This window comes from Gopherus evgoodei, unplaced genomic scaffold, assembly GCF_007399415.2.
Source record: "Gopherus evgoodei ecotype Sinaloan lineage unplaced genomic scaffold, rGopEvg1_v1.p scaffold_31_arrow_ctg1, whole genome shotgun sequence".
Taxonomy (NCBI): domain Eukaryota; kingdom Metazoa; phylum Chordata; order Testudines; family Testudinidae; genus Gopherus; species Gopherus evgoodei.
The window spans coordinates 4,674,846-4,696,580 of NW_022059983.1; the positions used below are offsets into that span (position 1 = coordinate 4,674,846).

Consider the following 21,735-nt stretch of genomic DNA (forward strand, 5'->3'; position numbering starts at 1 on the left):
CTACCTTACTGGGTCAGACCAAAGGTCCATCTAACCCAGTATCCTGTCCTCTGACAGTGGCTAGTGCCAGGTGCCCCAGAGGGAATGAACAGAACAGGGAATCATCAAGTGATCCAGCCCTGTCGCCCATTCCCAGCTTCTGGCAGACAGAGGTTAGAGACACCAGCCCTGGTCATCCTGGCTATTAGCTTTTGACGGACGTATCCTCCATGAATTGATCTAGTTCTTTTTTGAACCCTGTTATAGTCTTGGCCTTCACAACATCCTCTGGCGAGGAGTTCCACAGGTTGACTGTGTGTTGTGTGAGGAAATACTTCCTTTTGTTTGTTTTAAACCTGCTGCCTGTTAATTTCATTGGGTGACCCCTAGTTCTTGTGTTATGGGAAGGAGTAAACAACACTTCCTTATCTACTTTCTCTACACCAGTCATGATTTTATAGACCTGCAACATATCTCCCCTTAGCCCTCTCTTTTCAAGCTGAAAAGTCCCAGTTTTATTAACCTCCTCTCATCATTGTGTTGCCTGATCTTCCATCCCTGCACATCCCTGCTATCTAATCTGCCTTTTCATTTCCATACCCCGCCCCCGCTCGTGTTTTGTCCAGCACCCAGGGAGGCACTGGCAGAACCCAGGAGTCCTGGCTTCCGCCCTTCCCCCACCAGGGGTGCATTGCAGGGTCCAGCTCACACCAGGCAGGTAGCAGTCAGGAAAACTACAATCCCCAGAAGCCCTCGCGAGCAGGTGTTCAGCCGGAGGATGCTCAGGGTAAAAGGATCTGCACATGCGCACGAAAACGAGAGTCGGAGGGGCGGGGTGGATGATGCTGGAGGAGGCGCGTGCCGCGGCGGTTGGTAACCGCCAGCGCGCCTCGCGACCACGCCACGGCACGTGCGCAGTAGAGGCCACAAGCTTTGTCTCCGCCCCCTCCCGGCCGCTTTCCATCGCGACGGTGTGACCTGCACGCGCCGTGCGGTTACTAAGGCGCGCGCTGGTCGGAAGGGTGGGGCGGGGACAGCGCGCGCCGGCGGGTGCGGGGCGTGGCTAGGCGGCGAGGGAGGCGTGGCAAGGGAGGGGCGGGCGAGTATATAAACGGACGTTAGCGGGGCTGCCCCTGTCGTTCGACGCCATCCAGGCAGCGGAGCTCCTGGTATGTGGTGCGGGGCTGGGTGTGTAATGGGAGGATGGGTTGGGGGGGAGGGGATGGACATGGGGGGCTGGGTGTGTAATGGGAGGATGGGTTGGGGGGCTAGATCTGCGGTATGTGGGGGAGGTGCTGGATATGGGGTGGGGGGTATGGATATGGTGGGGGTGGGGGTTGGAAGTAGGGTGCTCCTGGTGGGGAGAAGCTATGGGGGATGCAGCAGGGGATAGATTTGGGGTGTGGGGGGGGGAAGGATATGGATGTGGGGGGCTGGATATGGGGTGTGTGGGTGAGGTGCTGGATATAGGGGGGGTGGGGGTTGGAAGTAGGGTGCTCCTGGTGGGGAGAAGCTGTGGGGGATGCAGCAGGGGATAGATTTGGGGTGTGTGTGTGGGGGGAAGGGGATGGATATGAGGGGCTGGATATGGGGTAAGTGGGGGAGGTGCTGGATATGGTGGGGGTGGGGGTTGGAAGTAGGGTGCTCTTGGTGGGGAGAAGCTGTGGGGGATGCAGCAGGGGATAGATTTGGGGGGGTGTGTGGGGGGGAAGGGGATGGATATGAGGGGCTGGATATGGGGTAAGTGGGGGAGGTGCTGGATATAGGGGGTGGGGTTTGGAAGTAGGGTGCTCTTGGTGGGGAGAAGCTGTGGGGGATGCAGCAGGGGATAGATTTGGGGTGTGTTTTTGTGTGTGTGGGGGAAGGATATGGATGTGGGGGCTGGATATGGGGTATGTGGGTGAGGTGCTGGATATAGGGGGTGTGGGGTTTGGAAGTAGGGTGCTCCTGGTGGGGAGAAGCTGTGGGGAATGCAGCAGGGAATAGATTTGGGGTGAGGGTGGTTGGCTCTGGGGGGGGGATTGAACGCGAGCTGGGTAGCTATGAGTGAGTGATTGTGTAAGTGTGTTTGGCTGTGGTGATGGGCAGAGCGGGCTGGGGAAGTGGGGGAGAGTGGAGGTGGGGGGGCCCTGTGGTGAACAGCAGGGCTTTGGGACTGGATTTAGAGCAGATGATGGCTGCATGGGGTGGGGAGCTTTGGTTAGATGGGTGGGTGATGTGGAGAGGGGGCCAAGAGGAGGTCTAAGGGGCAACATGTGTAGGAGCTTGTAGGGGTGGTTAGTAGTGGCAGAACTGGGGGGGCTGTGGGGCAGGGACTGCAGCTATGGGGAGCTGGGGGTAGAGGATGCTGCAGATGGGGCGGAGGCTGGGGGACAGTGCAGGGAGTTGTGAGAAGGGGATGGAGAGTAGGATGGGAGTGAAACAAGCATCTAGGGTGAAGTGTAAGTGTGAGAAGGCCCAGAGGTGTGTTGGGCTCTGGGGGGTGGTTCCCTATCTGGTAAGGGAGGTGGGAGCAAGCCGGGTGCCCTGGGGTGGGGAGGGGAGTGCAGGGGTCTGCCTGGGGAGCAGTTCCATGTGTTTGGGGCAGCTTGAGGAGGTGATGTCTGCAAAGGGGAGGGTGATGATGCAGGCTGTGACCTGCTGGTGCCTTTGCACCATGGATCTCTCTAGAAACATGGCAACAGCAGGGGAAACTCCAGTCAGACTCATCACCTCTCCCCCCCCCTCGGGGCCGGGCCGTAGGACCCCCTGCAGTCATGCAAGACATGAGTCCATCCTTCTGTGGGGGATGGGCAGCTGCATTCCTCTTCCTTTGGACCACCCATCGCCTCCCCATGTGGGAGATCTTCAATGGGCAGAGTCTCCCTGCTGATCAGATCAAGTGGGCTCTGTGCTGCGTAATTAAAGTAGAATCCACTCAAAATAGACTAAACTTGGGGCCGCAGCTGCATCTCCTGTTTGAGGCCTTGTCCCTCCTGGCCTCTTATATGCTGGATTGGAGCTGGCTGGACCCCCCAAACCCAGCCCAGAATACCTCCAGGGAATATGCCTTGCTGCTTGGCCCTGTGCTCTCCTTTCTATGCCCTGCCCCCTTGATATAGGAAGCATTTTATTGCTAGCATGCTTGTCCTTTCAGTTGCACCGCTTAGACAGTGGGTGCTAAAAATCCCCTGACCCTGGAGGGATTTAAACCGCTTCCCTCTGAACTGTTATACTTCCCGGGAGATTATATAGTTCCCCCTCCCTCCATGTGATCTAGATGGGGGTAGCAGTTGCACAGGCAGGAGATGGTATGCTCCCCACAGCAAAATTGTGCCTCTGTCGGAGAACAGACTGCAATATTATTGCCAAGCCTCTGCTGTATTGCACCACTACTGATGTCATATGCCTCTCCTCTCCGCAGAAGAGGCGATCTCCCCCTATTAATTCATGTATGGCATCATCTAGCTTAAAATCAGCCACTGGTGGGAGGGCGAGAAGCAGCTGTTTGTAATCCTGCTCAAGACTGATGGTTACAATGCTGATCTGTTGAAACCTAGTGTAGACAGTGGGGAGAGTTGAGTGCTCTATCCACTAGGTCCTGCTACTTTGGGCAAGTCACTTCCCCTCTTTACCCCCCATTTCACAGATGCGGAAACTGAGGCAGTTTCTGTAAAGTGCCTTGAGATCTACACTTGTATTACCTAGCACTTTTCATCAGTACATCAGGCCCTAGAGACCCAAGTACATTTATAGCTCCTCTCCAGGGAGGCACTCTTGCCTCTACCAGCATCTGCAGCTAGCAAGCTGTTCTCTCTCCTGCCTCCTCCTTTCAGAAGAAAAAGGGGTGTGCATACAGAGCATATTTGTGACCCTCAGCCATGATGCTGAGCAGTATCTAAACTGAGCAGTCTTCCTGTCTTTGATTGCTGGAAGTCTGCCAGAGGTGAAACTGGATGTGTCCTCTGGCGTGGGAAAGCAGACACCCGCTTTTGTGCTTGAGGAAGCCTAGCGAGGCGGGTGCCAGTTGTCTTACAGAGGCAACACGGTCTAGTGGTGGAAGCAGAGGGAGTTGGGTGGCTTGCGTTCTATTCTGCTACTGACTCTTCCAAGGTCATTTAATCTCCCCAGCTCTCCATATTCATAATGATGCTTGTGAAGTCCCTGAGGTTTGACGCTGGGTATCCGTGCCTGAGCAAAGATGGCAGTGTCTGTGGCGTGTACCTAATGCATTCTCGTCTGGTTTTGGCGTTCTGCGTCCTGACCTCTCAATGTCACTGCGGTAGAATGCCTGCAGTGGGGTGGAAGAGGCCACGTCTTCTCCCCCCACCCCCCGCCAGTACAGACTGGCCAGCTTATCTTGAATCGATATCCGGAGGAGTCTGAGACTGTCAAGTGCTGAAGCAACAGGATGACTTAGTCGTATGCTGTTAGTTCTGTTAATCTGCGTCAGCCCAGCTAAGGTTTTATCTGCCTTTAAGATCCTTTGTATTCCTTTGTGCGTAGCCCCTAACCTACATATTCCCCATGCAGTTGGGGGCAACTAGGAAAGGGGGCATGGTGATGGACACCTAGCACAAGGCGGTCCTACTCCATGAGAAGGAGCCTTAGTTGCTATGGTAATACAAATGTCTGATAAATAATCAGCGTGCAAGGATATAGACAGGGGTCTCCGAGTTGTGCCAAAACGGAGACCTGCTATTTATGTGGCAAGCATAGCTTTGCAGTGATGCTGCAGAAATGAGTGAACCAGTTCTCTTGACTAGAACAGCACGTCCTCTGCACCTTCTCTCCCTTGGGCAGCACAGCCATATTAGGTGGCCCTTTCTGCCTCACTTAGCCCATGTCTACACTAGGGAACTTACAGCGGCACAACTCTACTGGTGCAGCTGCGCCCCTGTAAGATCACTTGTGTAGCTGCTTTATGCTGACAGGAGAGCGCTCTCCTGTTGACATGATAAAATCACTTAAATGAGAAGCTCTCCCACTGACCTAGCAGTGTGCACCCAAGTTTCACTGGCGTGAGCACTCGTGTTGCTCAGAAGGGTGTTCTTTTCACACCCCTGAGCAACATACGTTTTGCCAAATAAGTGATCGTGTAGCCATGGTCTTAGATTTCAGGACTAGTAGCTGTGGAGTGAGAGAGCTGGCCATGGTCCCTCTGCTAGGAATGGAAGTGATGCTTCCACCAAATGCAAGCGGGGTGTTGGGAACTGATCCTCACACGGTGCTCTGTTGCAGAGTCCATCTTGCAGAGCTGGCCATCTTGAAGCAAAATGCCATCTGCTGCCTCTATTTTATTTTGCAACCTCCTGGATCTTGATTTGGGGGTGGGGGAAATGAATTCTACAATAAATCCTGGCCCAGCTTTTCAATCGGAGGTCTGCAGTGCTGAGTGCACCCTCATGGGTGGCTTAATTCTTTGGTGGTGGCTGGATATTAGCACCCCATCAGGGCTTAGGCCATACCCTCTGCCTGCCTGCAATGATCTGCTGCATCTGTGGTTAGCTGTCGCCTTGTTTGGCTTGCCTGTGAGATTTCTGAGGGCTTGTCTACATCACAAAGTTGCAGCGCTGGTGAGGGGGTTACAGCGCTGCAACTTACGAGGTGTACACATCTGCAGGGCATCACCAGCGCTGCAGCTCCCTGTTTGCAGCGCTGGCCGTACTCCCGTTTTGTCTCAGGTGTAGAGGATCCAGCGCTGGTGATCCAGCGCTGGTAATCAAGTGTAGACACTTACCAGCGCTTTTCTTGACCTCCGTGGAATAAGCAGGTATCGCAGCATACCTGAGGAAGCCTCTCTGGTAATCAAGCAGGTATCCTTCCCTGCGGTTTGCTCTCGCGTTCCCCGAACCCCGGTGCAAGTAGGTCTCCTTCCCTGCACACCTGAGCAAGCAGGTCTCCTTCCCCGCCGTTTGCAGGGGGGTTTGGGGAATGTGAGAGCAAACCGTGGGGAAGGAGATCTGCTTGCTCGGGGGTTCGGGGAAAGCGAGAGCAAACCGCGGGGAAGCAGGTCTCCTTTCCCGGTTTGCTCTCGCCTTCCCCGCACCCCCGAGCAAGCAGGTCTCCTTCCCCGCACCCCCGAGCAAGCAGGTCTCCTTCCCCGCCGTTTGCAGGGGGGTTCAGGGAACGCGAGAGCAAACCGCGGGGAAGGAGACCTGCTTGCTCGGGGGTTCGGGGAACACTGGAGCAAAACCGGGGAAGGAGACCTGCTTTCCCGCGGTTTGCTCTCGCGTTCCCCGAACCCCCCTTGAAGCCGCCCAACAGCGCTGCAGTGTGGCCACATCTAACACCACTTGCAGCGCTGGTTGCTGTAAGTGTGGCCACTCTGCAGCGCTGGCCCTATACAGCTGTACTAATACAGCTGTAACAACCAGCGCTACAAAATTGTAGATATAGACATACCCTGAGTGTTTCTTTGCTCTGCAGACCCCAGTCCCTACTATGATGTTTTTTTTTGTGGGTCAGAGTTGGCAGCATGTAAGACCTAGACACTGCCTTTAGTGGTTTGGGTAGGCACTGGGGGTCAGGACATCTGGACTGGGGGGTTGGGATAGCTCAGTGGTTTGAGCATTGGCCTGCTAAACCCAGGTTGTGAGTTCAATCCTTGAGGGGGCCATTTAGGGACCTAGGGTAAAAATCTGTCTGGGGATTGGTCTTGCTTTGAGCAGGGGGTTGGACTAGATGACCTCCTAAGGTCCCTTTCAAACCCTGCTATTCTATGACTGTATTCAGTCAGTGCTAGTGATTTCTGCCTTGGTTTCTTGGTATGTGACTGTGGGTATGTCTACATCTACAATTTTGCAGCGCTGGTTGTTACAGCTGTATAGGGCCAGCGCTGCAGAGTGGCCACACTTACAGCAACCAGCGCTGCAAGTGGTGTTAGATGTGGCCACACTGCAGCGCTGTTGGGCGGCTTCAAGGGGGGTTCGGGGAGCGCGAGAGCAAACCGCAGGGAAGGAGACCTGCTTGCTCGAGGGTTCGGGGAACGCGAGAGCAAACCAGGGAAGGAGACCTGCTTCCCCGCGGTTTGCTCTCGTGTTCCCCGAACCCCCTTGCAAACCGCAGGGAAGGAGACCTGCTTGCACTGGGGTTCGGGGAACGTGAGAGCAAACCGGGGAAGGAGACCTGCTTGATTACCAGAGGCTTCCTCAGGTATGCTGCGATACCTGCTTATTCCACGGAGGTCAAGAAAAGCGCTGGTAAGTGTCTACACTTGATTACCAGTGCTGGATCACCAGCGCTGGATCCTCTACACCCGAGACAAAACGGGAGTACGGCCAGCGCTGCAAACAGGGAGTTGCAGCGCTGGTGATGCCCTGCAGATGTGTACACCTCATAAGTTGCAGCGCTGTAACCCCCTCACCAGCGCTGCAACTTTGTGATGTAGACAAGCCCTTAATTGATATCTGGGGAGAGTCTGAGACTGTCAAATGCTGAAGCGATAGGATGACTCAGTCATATGCTGTTAGCTCAGTTGAAACCTGGAGTCCAGTTAAAATGGGGCATTCACCCACTCTTGTACAGATAGGGAAACTGAGGCACAGACATGGTGTGACTTTGGACAAGGTCATGCCAACTGGTACCAGAACGTGTGAACCCTGATTTCCAATCCAGTGCACTAACCCTTGTCACACTGCTTCTGTATCTGAGTGAGGCCTGGATAAAAGAGGCTGTTGAACGAAGGGTTGGGGATATGAGCTACTCAAATTACTTGCCAAAAGCACTGGTCCCTGAAATGAAGTGGCCTTTGATGCATGAATCACTTGCTCTTGGTTTTTTTTTTTTTGAGGGGCAGACTCCAGAGGGATTTGGCACTCAAAAGGCTCAGGCTCAGTGTAAACACAAAGCAGAGTGGCATGAGGCCCCGCTGGGGTAGAAGAGAGCAGAGTCACCTTTGCCATTTGACCTTGTAACTGATGTCATGGAGCGGGGCCTCTGGAAATCTTCTGGTTGATGCTATATTCTGCTGGTTCAGATGCAAGATGATGGCTGGCAGCATCATACCAGAATTTATAACTGATGGAAGCAGAGAGCTGTGTAAATGAGCCTAGCAAAGTACTTGTGCAATCAGGGGATTGGTGTGTTGTGTATTTCCATTACTTTAGTAGGCCACATTCTGATACACCTGCCTAATGAATGACCTGGCTGCTGGGCTTTAGCTTCCACTTGTATTGCTCTGGGTTATGAAAGCGCATCCCCCTAGCACAATTGACATGGCGGCATCTGAATCTGCAGGGAGCCAGAAACAATAGCAGAGTGGTGCAGGGGTAATGTCCCATGCATCTGTGTTGCATTAACTCTGAAACCTGCTCTGGAAAGGTCCTAGCTGGCTCATCCAGTCAGAGTGCTGGAAGGGGGTGGGGACTCATTACTGCTACCCCATCATGAATTGGGTTGGGGTCTGCAGAAAGGCCCCCCACCCCCCAGAATCCTCTGCTCAGTTGGTGGGGATGAGACCTCCCTCAAGGATGCCCCCGACCTGCCTGAGGCCAGGGAACAGTGGGAAGGACTCAAGCCCTGAAGTGTCTTAGAGGTGAAATTGACTTGCTTAGGGTCAATTACAGGCATTCTAGATCTACCCCTGCACTCAACCCACAAGCCCTTCCCCTGCCTAGCCTCTGCTGGGCTGACTTTGCCCTGACAAAACAAGCCTCCCCCCTTCTCTGGACGCTCCATGTGAATGTGCTTCATGCACATAAGCATGTGAGAAGCTGTTGCAGGAGGTGGGGGCCCCAAGTGCTGTGCAGGATCAGAGCTGGTGACCCCACGATGGGACTAAACCAGTGTCCAAGGAACTGGAAGTAAGGATGACTTCTCTGGGTCCTTTCTCTGAGAGACCTGTGCTAACTCTGAGAGCAGCATAGAGCTTAGTACAGTCAACGATTACGTTAAAGATCAGTTTTAAAAAGTGTCTTGAATTCGCTGTTTTCGGTATCTCCAGTCAGTAGCTAGGGCAGCCAGCAGAATGCTGCAGCGCTGTAACTCCCCGTTGAGCCAGGAGTCAGTTGGATCGTCTGTTAGTGTCAAAGTTTTCAGGTAAGCTCTGATTTCAGTGAATCTAAGGGGGAGCTTAAGTACACGTGGGCCTTACTCTGGCCTTATGAGACTGTATATTTCTGGGGACTTGCTCTCCCTTACAGCTGTGTGTAGTGAGAAGCAAATTACTGCGGGCTTCCCTATTTTAAACGAAGATTTGATCCTCCTTGGTAGGAGCAGATAGTGACCTTCAAAATGCAGAGCAGATAGTGACCTCTGCACTTTAATCTCTCAAACAACTTGATCCCAGGAGATCAGAGCCCAGGGCTATTTGATAGATGATATTCTGTGTATTCTGGTAGCATCTAAGCCCCAGGGCTTCTGTCTCTGTCCCAATCTGGGTGTGTCTACACAGCAGTCAGAGGTGTGACTGTAGCACGTACAACATTGATAGGGCCCTGCCAAATTCACAGTCCATTTTGGTCTGTTTCAAAGTATAGAATTTAAGTCATAAATTTAATTATTCCAGCTATTTAAATCTGAAGTTTCACAGTTCTAATTGTAGGGATCCTGACCCAAAAAGGAGCTGTGGGGTGGAGGGGATGTCACAAGGTTATTGTAGAGGGAGTTGTGCAGCTCTTACTTCTGTGCTGCTGCGTGCAGAGCTGGGCCCTCTGTCAGCAATCGCCATTCTCCAGCTGCCCAGCTCTGAAGGCAGCAGCACTGAACTAAGGGTGGCATGGTGTGGTATTGCCACCCTTAATTCTGTGCTGCTGCTGGCAGGGTGCTGCCATCAGACCCAGGCACCTGGCCGGCAGCCACCATTCTCTGGCTGCCTAACTCTGAAGGCAGCGCAGAAGTAAGGGTGGCAATAGAACACACACCCCTGCAACTCCGTTTTGGGTCAGGACTCCCAATTCTAGACACACTGATCTTCCCTGTCAAATCCCTATTGTATAGGGCAAAAGCACACAAGACCAGACTTCACCGGGGGAGAGTAGATTTCATAGTCTGTGATGTGTTTTTCATGGCTGTGAATTTGGTAGGGCCCTAAGCATTGATCTAGCCAGCTGAAATAACAGCAGTGAAACCTCAGCATGAGCTGGAATCCTGTGTATGGGCTCGAGTGGCTAGTCTGTGCTGCGTCAGCTTTGCAGCTGCTGTTCATCATGCTCCTAGATCAGGTAGGCCTGCGCGTGCTGTGGTCACACCTCTGATTGCAGTGTAGCCATACCCAAAGTAAAGCAAGCTTCTCCTTCTGTCCAATGCAACAGACTCCTCCACTGGGGCTTTGTTAAACTCTGGTGCCCGAGTCAGCATAGAATCCAGCTCATGCTTCCCTAGCTGTACCTGCAGGCTGACGGGTGTAACTTTACCTTACTGGGGAGGGCTGATAGCCAGGACTGATAGACACAAAGGAGGCAGCATATTGAATACAATGTCACTTTATTTATAGTCCTGTGCCTCACTGTGGATTCATCAACAGGGGAAAACTGACAGGGAGCAATTCTGCAGAAACTATTCTGGATTATCTCTCTGAAGCTACTCTGGGATTGGCTTCCTGGGGGGACACTTCTGGGAATAGCTCCCAGGCTTTAAATTCACACCGTACCATTATTCTGAAATGGCTACCCCTGTCTGGACAAGCCTCAAGACTCCTGCTCAATACGCAGTCGGCCCGGAAAGCAAATGGTGCTAGTGTGTGAGGAATGGGATAGATCAGATTGAATTTTGTTGAAATCAGGTCTTCAGGGCACACAGATTGCTGCTCTTACGGTGCGTAGCACAATGGGGCCCTGTTTTTGAATCAGCCCAAGGCACTACTGTAAAACACTATTTGTGTAGCAGCCTTGTTAGTTGGGTGCCCTTGACTGGATCACTCGGATCTCAAAGTTTAGAGCAGAAATAGAGGGACTGTGAGACAGGTAAGGAAAATGAAAGGGTTGGGACTGTCCCTTTTGAGGGGTGCCCAGTAACAAATGGGAAAGACTGGAATGGGTGCTGTCGTTTACTTTCTCCCCTGTGCAAACAAGGGGAGTGATGGGCAGCACACTTAGAACTGATCAGATGGTTTTGTTCCATGCTTCTGGCCTGTAGAACGCGGTGCCACAAGAGGTCACTTTGACCAAGAGCTGAGAGGGATTCAGGAAGGGTGTGAATAGCCAGAGTTCAGAGGGTTTCTTAAAATAGGCTTTTGGAAGAGCTGTAACCCTCAGACTTCGGGGCATAAGCCTCAACCTCTGAAGGAAGTCAGGAAGCCCCTTCGTACCATGGGCAGGCTATTCCATCACTGCTCTCAAGGGGGCCTTTCTTGCACCTTCCTCTAATGAAATTAGGACAAGCCATGGTGGGAGCTGGGATAGTGGTCTGGATGGACCCACTGGACTGAGGTAGTTGGGCAAATCCCATGTTCCCAGTTGCTCTAATGGGTCTGTGGTTTTCCCTTGCAAAAAGGCCTGTCTGTTATCTTTATTCTGGCATCTGCCCCAGCCTCTGCTCTGATTCCTCCTTTTCCTTCCAGACTTGAGGTATCCCAGTCCCGAAAACCATCCGTACCGGAGAAAGTTGAGGAACCGGCTCCGGCTCCAGTAGAGAAACTAGTAGAACCAGTCATGTCTGATCTCACTGTTGGGATTAACGGGTAAGGCCCCAAACACCCTCTTGTGCTGCCCCCAGGGCAGGAGTTGTAGCTCTCTGCTACTGTGGCACAGGTGGGGCTGCCCAGCGCTGCAGGAGTGGAAAGTCTGCTGTGTGTAGTAAGAAGTGGTGGCTGTAACAGGCAGCTGTGGTGTAATCAACCTTGCGGTGCTTCCACTCATTTTGCAGGTCACTCGGTGACTCCCTGCAGTGGCTGGGAATGCACCCTGCATTCAAAATAGCACCTGGCTCTTTGCCCCTTTGGCGTCACCAGACCCACACTGGCAGCCATCTTGATTTCAAGGAATTGCCCGGCTCAGTCACAGCAGTGGTGATGAATGACGGATGTAGCCCAACAGTGCAGTTCTTGCTTTCTTAGTCAGAGGTGACTCCAGGGGTCACCAGGCTGTCATCTTGGAGCACCTAACTCTGCTGCAGCTGCTGGATTGATGTCTGGGGAGTACATGGAGGAACTTGTTCCAAGGTGGTTAGGGCAGCTGGCTTGTGGTGCTACCAGATCGGCGCTAGGGGGCACCACTAGAATGCAAAGCTAAGGGGGTAGCTTAATGTCCTAGTGATTGACGGTTGTGGGGAAGCCCGCTCTGACTGAGCTCCCATTGGCTGCACTGCAAGTATGGGGCTGGCATGGATGAGTCGTCCCTTCATGACTAGCTCCCTGGATGGGACTGTGGCTACAGAAATCTGTTTAAAGAAGTGCGGCTGTAGCCCATGGAAGCTCATGCTGAAATAAATTTGTTAGTCTCTAGGGGGCCACAAGTACTCCTGGTTTTTGCGGATACAGACTAACACAGCTGCTATTCTGAAACCTATTTAACTACTAACATTCCTGTTCCAGATTTGGCCGTATCGGGCGTCTGGTCCTCCGAGCCTGCCTGGAGAAGGGACTCAAAGTGGTGGCTATCAATGACCCCTTCATTGACCTCAACTACATGGTAACTTCACCACCTCTCAATCCAATGGCCAAACTGTCCTGCCTATGACACTCTTCTGCACGTCTCAGAAGCTCAGACTCCCATAGTTAGTTCTCAGTGTCCCTGGACGATCTCCAACCTCAACCCTATGTAGATAGTGATTGTGGCGTTGGTGGGATGGGCCAGCTGGCACATCAGTGTGTGACGGGAGCTGAGGACTGAGGGGCCTTGTTCAGCCTGTATCTGGCTTCCCTGGAGTGCAGCCTGGAACTGTGGTACTGCTGAGCCCTCTGACAGTACCAATCTGAGTCCCCTCTCACACTGAGGATGTAACTAGCTGCAGATCTTTCCCAGTTCTGCACTCACACAAACATCTACCCAGGTAGGGACACTCAGATTCAGTTACCTGAATGCTTCTCTTGAGCCGCTCGTGAACTAACAATAGAGAGGGTCCAGCCAGCTTCCCCTAGCTCCACAGCCTAAGACCCCAGAGCTGTACTGTCTTTGCCTAGTCAGAAGCCTGACCGGTATAAGTTTATTACCCAGTCTGCCACTCTCTGTGTGGAGAGGACAATGCACCATTTTTTGTTCATGAGCAGATTCCCCAAACGCTTCTAAAAAAGGTAAAAAATATAAAGCAGATTTAACTACAGGAAGATTAAGTGATTTTAGTGAGCGTACAGATTAAAGCAGGCTACCTACGAAATAAAACAAATGCAATCTAAGATTTATACACTAGATAGGATTTGAATCAAGGAGTGTCTCGCCCTGTTAGCTAGTACAAGCAGGCTACAGTTTTCGCTTACACAGGCTCAAATTATTCTCTCCTGCTTGGGATCCCCTTCCTGAGTTCAATCTTTGTTCCTCTGGTGGTGTGTTATAGGGGAAGCCAGGCAAAGTAGTCGTGTCACTTCCCCACTTTTATAGCTTTTTTCGGTTTGCTAGAAAGATCTTTGCTCCCCCACTCCCCACAAGCATCCTCCAGTGCCCTCTGTGAAGCCTCCATTGTAATCAATTCCTGAGAGAGTCCCTGGATGTGTGGATTCCCTTTAATGGAGCCATTAGCACTGTCTAGCTTCTTCACCTTTGTACCTGAGAGCCTGTGTGTGGGTGCTTCCAACTTCACAACAGAGCAACACTTCACAGCTCCGCACGCAATGACCACACATCCAATCCAACAGGGTATTAATGTTCAACCTTTTAAACTGATGACTCACAAGGCAGACTTTGTACAAAACATGCCATAAACATATCCCCATATAGTAAATATAGGGTGCACATTGTCACACAGCCATGGCTAACTTTCCTCTGAGCTGCCTCACCTGGGACTTGATCCTTGTGTTCCGGTCCAAGCCAGCTCCCATAGTTTAGAAGCTGGCTGGGAGACTTGGGTTTTTCTCTTGGCCTTACGTATACAGCAACTGCTGGCTGCGAAGATGCTGTTGCATCTGACACCGAGCTTTGTCTAGGACCCATCCTGCGGTCACTGGGTTTGATTGCTCAGTGCTAGGCACAGAGCTAAAGGCACCATACCCTTAGCTTTAAGGAGCTTGGCTCTTCTGCTCTGTGCCGACACCCAAGGAGGGTGCATCCTCCTCTGGATCTACTTGGAGGATCGTCTTAATGCTCACTGCTCTACTGCACAGCTAGAGGTTTGCTGCTGATCAGTCCCCCTCTTGAAGAGAACTGGTCACTGGCTTAACTTTTCGTGGTTGATGGAAGCAGAGTTGGTCAGTTAAGGAGACTCCCCTGCTGAATGACAGCAGTTGCCTCGGGTAACTCCCCAAAGGCTTGGGCTGCTAGGCTCTCACGTTCTCCCCTCTCAGGTCTACATGTTCAAGTATGACTCCACTCACGGGCGCTACAGCGGCGACGTGAAGGCTGAAGATGGCAAGCTGGTGGTAGATGGCAGTGAGATCTCAGTGTTCCAGTGGTGAGTAGGGGGGAGCTGAATGGACCTATCCTCCATGACCCATCAGTGGCTGTTAGCCAGCATGGATGGGGATGGTGTCCCTAGCCTCTGCTTGCCAGAAGCTGGGAATGGGCGGCAGGATGGGTCACTTGATTACCTGTTCTGTTCATTCCTGGCATTGGCTACTGTCAGAAGACAGGATACTGGCCTAGATGGACCTGTGGTCTGACCCAGTCTGGCTGTTCTTAAGTAGCACAGGGTGCAGGCTAGCACCTCATCACTGGCATAGTGCTTGGGATCTTGCAGCTAAGCAGGGCCAGTCTGCTCGACACTGGGAGGGGAGACCTCTGAGCCAAGTGCATGGTGCTGCAGGATGTGAGGGTCCTTTGACAGTGGATCAGTGCTAATGGTTGCCAAATGGCTGGAGGGCTGTCTTCTGTTGGCTAGCTGGGAAAACTGAGCATTGAGTCCTGACAGCCTTTCTGCACCATGGTGGCATCACTCCAGCATTCTGATGGTTAGGCTAAAACTCCTTACCCCAGTTTCAGCTGGCTGTAGTAAACTTCCTGTACATAGTCTAGGACAGGAAGTAGCACTGGCATTAAATCAGCTGCCATGTGCCACTTCAGAGGTGGTAGAACTGCAATGTACAGACAGCAACTCCTGTACACTGCATCATTCAGCAGTGTCTAGAGAAATAACTGCTTTCCCATATAGCATGTCCAACTATGTGAGACTTGTACCAATCTAGCAGAGCCCAGATATCCTAATCTGCCTCCTGCATCACTAGACCTGCCTGCTTCACTTCAAGACGTGAATCTGTAGTTAAAGGAGACACCTCCCCTGACTCTGAAGCCTGTCACGTTGAGCTGAGAGCATGGCTAGCTGGAAATGTCAGTCTGGTTTCATGCCAAATCAGAAGTGATTGGTCTCAGTGAAGGGTGAATTTCTCTGGCCTGTTATACAGGCCAGACTAGATGAGAAGTCCCTTCTGAGAATACAGCTCAATTTAGGAGATGAGAGCTTAGCATCTAGAGGGTAAGATCCAGGAGTCTGGACCCCTGAAGGATCATGCTAGTGCGAATGAAGGGATGATGCATGGACCTGACAGAGCTATGCAGTGACTTCTAGGTACTTGTCTGCAGCCTATCATTGTGGTGTCTGCCACCAAGTACTAATGGGCTTTTCTTCCCAGCCCCCTGTGAGCAAGGGGAAATAGGACAGATTTACAGGTTGGGGAGGGAAACCAAGTCACAGATCTAGTGCATGGCTGCTCAGGGGGCCGGTGGAGCTGGCTGTTGAACCTAGATCTCAAGAGTATCTGTCCAGTGCCTTGAAACCAGAAGACCAGCCTTTCTCCAGATTGATGAGTCTCCACTCAGCTGTATCTCTAGGTCACCCTAGAAATGACAGACTGTCAAAGGAAGGGCTGGGTGCCAAAGGGCTGGGTGCCAAGGGGCTGGTGTATCAGGGTCCTTGGAGGCTGGGGGTCCCACACCACTCCCTCAAGCTGTGTGGAATTGGGACTGAATCCTCATCTGGGCTCAAACATGTGCATTGACCTTCTGGAAGTAGCAGGCCCTTGGCGCAGTAACCCTGGTCTGCTGTCTCTTACAGCATGAAGCCCAGTGAGATTCCCTGGGGTGACGCAGGAGCTCTCTACGTTGTCGAGTCCACTGGAGTCTTCCTCAGCATTGACAAAGCTTCGGTGAGTGTCTGAGCTACCTAGCTTGGTACAGGAACTGTGAGCCCATGTCTGACTGGCATGTGGGGCTCAGACACCTACTTATCCTCCTTGACAGGGAATTTGAGAACCTGTGGCTAACAAGCTGAGCCATTACAGGGCTAGGACAGCCTGGCTCTGCCTAGGATGCCATTCTCCTGGGCAGCCTTCATCCAAGACCTTGATGTGATGGAGTCTTCCATCAACACCTAGGTCTGCTAGTGCCTAACTCCTCCAGATGAGGTTGGCCTGACCTTCTGCATAGCAGGATCCCCCATGATTAGCTTCCTCTTCCACAGGCCCATATACAAGGTGGAGCCAAGCGAGTGGTAGTGAGCGCCCCCTCCCCTGATGCTCCCATGTTTGTCATGGGTGTCAACGAGGACAAGTATGACCCATCCAGCATGACAATTGTCAGGTAAGACCCGCCTCCCCACCTGTGTGGTGGGGAGTTGGACAATAGGATGGGACGGCTTTCTGAGTTGCTCTGCAGACTGGCTTGGAGTGATCTCCTGAGTCTGGCTTGTACATGGCCAAGGAGAGATGAGGGCATGGATCTGCCCTTTGGGATCGGAGGGATGTTTGAGAGCCTCCATTCTGGGGCATGTGCCTGAGGAAAGGGCCCAAGACAAGAATTTAGCGACTTGTGCCATACAGTTGGGAAGCAAGAGGCCTATAGACAGCTTGTGCTGGCAGATTGCTCACATGTGAAGGTGGAAGCCCACCTGCCCTGCTCTTGAGGGGACAAAGACTGTCCTAATCAGCATGGTTTCTATTGTATCCCTTACACCAGGGAGAAATGGAGGTGATGGTGGGAATGGGAACTCAACTAGGCAGGCTACTGGCACTTCTCCAGTAGCAGGTGTTTGCTAGACATCAGTCTGACTCCCTTCCCTCCCCATGTAGCAATGCCTCCTGCACCACCAACTGCCTGGCACCTCTGGCCAAGGTGATCCATGACAACTTTGGCATTGTGGAAGGACTCATGGTAAGTCTTCTGTGTGCTATTGACCCCCAGCCGCTCACCTGTGTGCAGGAACAGGTGACTGTCTCTCTAGCGTCTACCAGCTCATAACCATGCTTCTCTCAACCTTCAGACCACAGTGCATGCCTACACTGCCACACAGAAAACTGTGGATGGTCCCTCTGCCAAGGCCTGGCGTGATGGAAGAGGTGCCCACCAGAACATCATCCCAGCATCCACTGGTGCTGCCAAAGCAGTTGGCAAGGTCATCCCAGAGCTGAATGGGTACGGGCCATTTCTCAGTGAGTGGGCAACAGGAGAAGTCTCTAGTCTAGGCCTCCCTGTAGCAATCCTACCCCAGGTTGCTGGGTGACATCCCACAGGCCAGATGGTGACTGGGAGAGAAACTCTGGCTCCTAGAGGTGGCCATGGTGATGGGCAAATCATATCTGTTTAGAAGCTTGTACCATTCATGGTGGCTGACATGCTAGCAGTGGTGGCTAAGCAAAACCCCAAACACCCCATCTCTGTTGGGAGGGTTCAGGGGTTTCTCTTTGGGGGTCCAATTCCAGAACTGCAGACTGGTCTTCTAGAGCCATCGGTGTCTTGCTCACAGGCCGTCCTTGCTGGTTCTCTCATTGGCTGAATTTCCCTCCTCCTCACAGGAAGCTCACCGGCATGGCATTCCGTGTGCCTGTCTCTGACGTCTCTGTCGTGGACCTAACCTGCCGCCTTGCCAAGCCGGCGACCTATGCTGAAATCAAAGAGGCCATGAAGAAGGCTTCCGAGGGCCCTATGGCTGGGATCCTGGGGTACACAGAAGATGAGGTGAGCAGGGAATGGGAGCAGCCATCTGAGTGCTAGCAGCAAGGTTGGACTCAGGGTGTGGAGACCCAAGCAACATGGGTGACATGCTGACCCCTGTGCCTTGCTAGGGGATGCTCTGATGCCAGAAGTGGGGGTGAGTTCTGCTTGCTGAGCTCATTACCCTCCCTCTGCAGATCTGTCAATACAGGTTCACTTCCTGTCTCAACTGGTACCCACATGCAGCACATCAGCAGTTGCCTAGTCTGAAGGGCACTGAAGATGAACTATGCTAATGAAGCAGTGTGATGTTAGCAGGGCTGGCAGAACCTCCTTGGTAGAGAAAACACTCAACGCAGATGACATCAAGCATTGCTTCAGGTTGGGTCCCAGTGGAGGGAGCACATGACAAATGCCAGCTCTGTATCCACAGAGCTATATAGGGCCTGCTCATGGGGGCAGCACGCTGGTACGCATTGGCCTGGCCTGTTGCTCCCAATTCTTCCAGGCCTTCTGGGGACTCGCTATTCAGTGCTTTAGCTGGCTGCATGGAGGGATCAAGAAGGAATTTTTGGATGTCATCTGGCCCTTCTCATTTCCTCTGAAACATCAGCTGGGACCCCAGGCTGGTGGCCAGAGAACCCCTTTTGAATGCCTGGCTGGTGTCTTCACATGCTTGAGGCCAAACTGAGTCAGGAATCTTCCCCTTCCCCAACCCCATCAAATCGGCAGGGACTTAGATTTTTCACCTTCTCCCCCAGCATGGGCCATAGATCATCTGGGCAGGTCTCATCAATCCAGTTCCCTTCTGTGAATGGGACCTCAGGCATTGGTGGCATCTCAGTCTCTCCTGTTCTCTGCTGGTGGCATGTAACAGTTCAGTCTCCTGAGGACTGAAATGCTGTCATCTGTCTGAAGTCCTTGGGTTGAGTATGGGGATAACGGTGACATTCTGTGACCTGTGCTATACCAATGGTAAGACTGATCTAATAGTCTCTGCCTTCAGCCTTATTAAATTCTGATGTGCGGCCTATGGTGCAATCAAATCTGCTTCTGGGGACCACTGGCCAGGAGAGGCCAATCTCCTACTGAACTGGCCCGTACACATTCTTCCTGCTCCTGCATCTCTCTCTAACTAAAGCCAAATGCCCCAGTAGCCAATCCTGACGTATGTCCCGCTCACTTGCAGGTGGTCTCTTCTGATTTCATTGGCGACAGCCATTCCTCCATCTTCGATGCTGGAGCTGGGATCTCCCTCAATGATAACTTTGTGAAGCTCATCTCCTGGTAAGGCCTGGCAGAGGGATGTTGCACTTGGCCCTAAGCAGAGGGGGAGGTCTGAAAACCAGCCTGTCTTGAGCATGCTGGACTCCTCCACCCCAGCTTTCTAGGAGTCCAGTGACCACTCTTCAGAGTGGGTCAAGAACCAGCAGGTTCCATCAGCTGCATCTCGCTTGCCTGGCATGAGGTGTCTAGCTGTAGAGTATGCTTGAAGCACCTTAGCCTAGTCCCATGCACAAAGGGCCCCCATCACCCAAAGGTCTTCAGCTGGGTTAATGACTGGCTAAATCTGAGGGTCCCAGTCCAGATCTAGTGAGGTCACTGGCCCTGAAGCTAAGCTCCAGGAGAAGAACCAGGGATATGCCAGAGATCACACAGGAAGACTGAGGACAGGAGATCTGGGTTTGAGTCCCAGTCAGTGCCTTAAGCACAAGGTTCTCTACTACCTCTGCCTTCTTACAACCATCCTTGTTTGGTCCAGAGGCCTCTAGGCAGTGGCATGTGGCTGAGGCAATGGGATGGGAAACAAGGAGCCCCCTAGAGGTCATGTGGACACATCCAGTTGGGAGGCTCTCATTTGTGGTCAGGGTTGTCCACTTAGTGTGTGAGGTGGCTGAGAGCTGAACTTGTCTCTCCTCTTCCTGTAGGTACGACAACGAATACGGCTACAGTAACCGGGTTGCAGACCTCCTGAGTCACATGTACACCAAGGAGAACTGAGCTCCTGTCCCACTTACGTTCCAGGCCATCTGAAGAATCCACCTCACCCCCCTCTAGACATATTTGGCCACAAGATCCATCCTATCTTAATGCTTCAACCACACGGCCCCAAACGCTGCACCTCGTCTGTCCCCGTAAACCTTCGTGCGTGTCCGTGTGCGTGTGTGAATCCTGCTCTCACAGCAGCCTGCGTGCGCCTAACCAGAAAACTGCACCGACGCCTCCCGGGGGAAAGGAGCCTAGCCCTGGGTTAGTAGTGGTCTCTGGCCGTAGTGTCATTGAGATTTCATAAGTGTTGGAAATAAAAGCCACCTAAAGTTGCAGGAATGTGGGTGAACGTGTCCAGATCCTTTATTCCCACCTGCTTCTGAAGCCTGGGCCCAAATAAGATCATGGCTTCAGTGCTAGACTATTTGTGTAGTCCTCAAGGACTGCAAACGTAGTGCAGTAGCACCTCTTCTCTGACCGTGCGGTGGTGCCGCACACATGATCCCTGCTCCAAAGAGCTAAGCCTAAATACACGAGGAGGAGGGGAAACTGAAGCAAGGCCCAGACAGTGCCTTAAGCACAAAGTAGGTCCTGAAGCAACTCTAATGGGGTCTTGATCTGCAAACCACATAGCTGCAGGTTTTTCATGGGGGCAACATCTTTATTTGCTTGTTTCTCTGCTGAATGTTTGTCACCTGCCTATAGACAACCAGTGGCCCATGGACTGCCACTGAGCACCATCGGCACAAGGTTACCCCCAACCAGGGTTGGGATCTGTGGTGACAGCTGCTGTCTGGTCTTATTTCTGTGCAAGGGGTTGACCAGAGCTTGTTGGCTAGGGCCAAGGGTGTCCTACCATGGTGGGGTGGAGAAATTAAAGCATTGCTGATGGTGCAGCCTTCAGGTGCTTCATAATGACTCTCTTCCAGAACCTGGAGGCCAGCAGTGCCTACCTCCCCAGCCAGGGCAGGGGCTTGTCCACACCCGGTCTCTGAATGGAGCCATTCAGGGCCTTGCCTCATTGCTTGGCACAAATTGACCAGCTGTTGCAAATTCTCCATAAAGGTCTCCATTATGTCTCGCTTGGCATGTCACCATCTTGGCAAAGGGCTGGTCTCACCAAAGCAGAGTGCTGGGCCTTGGCAGCAGCTGGGCCCCTTGAGCTTGGTATGTGCTTTCCTAGCATGTCCCTCCAGAGGCTGGGGTACCCACATGCTGAACTGCCAGTGCTTGCCCAGAAAACACCTCTTGCTTCTAAGCTGTAGGGTATAGCTGAAGCACCTTCCAAAGCATGAATGGGCCAATAACCAGCCTGTGCCCCTTGGATCACAGCCTGCAGCACCTCTTGAAAACAGCACCCCAGACTTGCAACCCTAGAGTCTTGATATCTCTGCCTTTCTTGGCTGCTGCAGGGGAATTCTATTGTAGCAGCCCCAGCCTCCTGCCAGGACCTCGTTGGGGTAGGCATGTCACAAGCCTAAGAATGGTCCATCCAGCCCAATCTCCTGTTTTCTGCCAAGGGCCAGGCGCAGAGGCTTCAGAGGGCATGAATAGAACAAGGCAGTTCCAGAGTGATCCAGCCCCTGTCCAGTCCTGGCTGCTGGCAATGAGCTTCTGGGACCTCTAGAGCGTGAGGTTTTGTCCTGGACCATCTTGGCTAAGTGAGCGATGGCCCTATCCTCTGAACTTAACTAGTTCTCTTCTTGAACCCAGTTATAATTTTGGCCTTCCCAGCCTCCCCTGGCAGTGAGGTCCCCAGGCTGGCCAGCTGTTGGTGAAGGAAGTAGTTACGCTTCTCTTACACCTGCTGCCTGGTCTTTTCCTAGTGACCAAGTTC

At 52.6% G+C, this 21,735-nt stretch overlaps 1 protein-coding gene across 2 annotated transcripts; it reads left to right on the top strand.

The window, feature by feature from the left end:
• The first annotated feature begins 1,059 nt into the window (after window positions 1-1,059).
• Window positions 1,060-20,237, top strand: LOC115640479 (glyceraldehyde-3-phosphate dehydrogenase 2). Of its 2 annotated transcripts, XM_030543267.1 has the most exons (12): window positions 4,368-4,421; window positions 8,903-8,997; window positions 11,459-11,578; window positions 12,431-12,527; window positions 14,333-14,439; window positions 16,036-16,126; window positions 16,441-16,559; window positions 17,048-17,129; window positions 17,239-17,390; window positions 17,771-17,933; window positions 19,099-19,196; window positions 19,838-20,237. In XM_030543267.1, exons 1-12 carry the CDS (start codon window positions 4,383-4,385, stop codon window positions 19,908-19,910), a joined length of 1,236 nt encoding a protein of 411 aa, XP_030399127.1. In that variant the 5' UTR covers window positions 4,368-4,382; the 3' UTR covers window positions 19,911-20,237. The 2 variants fall into 2 exon arrangements, with proteins under 2 accessions (XP_030399128.1, XP_030399127.1); XM_030543268.1 differs by lacking the exons at window positions 4,368-4,421; window positions 8,903-8,997 and adding an exon at window positions 1,060-1,148.
• Window positions 20,238-21,735: the final 1,498 nt, after the last annotated feature.

Excerpts from the sequence above, each read along its gene's own strand:
- LOC115640479 (XM_030543267.1), top strand. The coding sequence starts at position 4,383 with ATGCTGTTAGTTCTGTTAATCTGCGTCAGCCCAGCTAAG. Across the intron at positions 4,422-8,902 it reads TCTGCGTCAGCCCAGCTAAG|TCAGTAGCTAGGGCAGCCAG; the intron begins GTTTTATCTGCC and ends CGGTATCTCCAG. Across the intron at positions 11,579-12,430 it reads CTCACTGTTGGGATTAACGG|ATTTGGCCGTATCGGGCGTC; the intron begins GTAAGGCCCCAA and ends TTCCTGTTCCAG.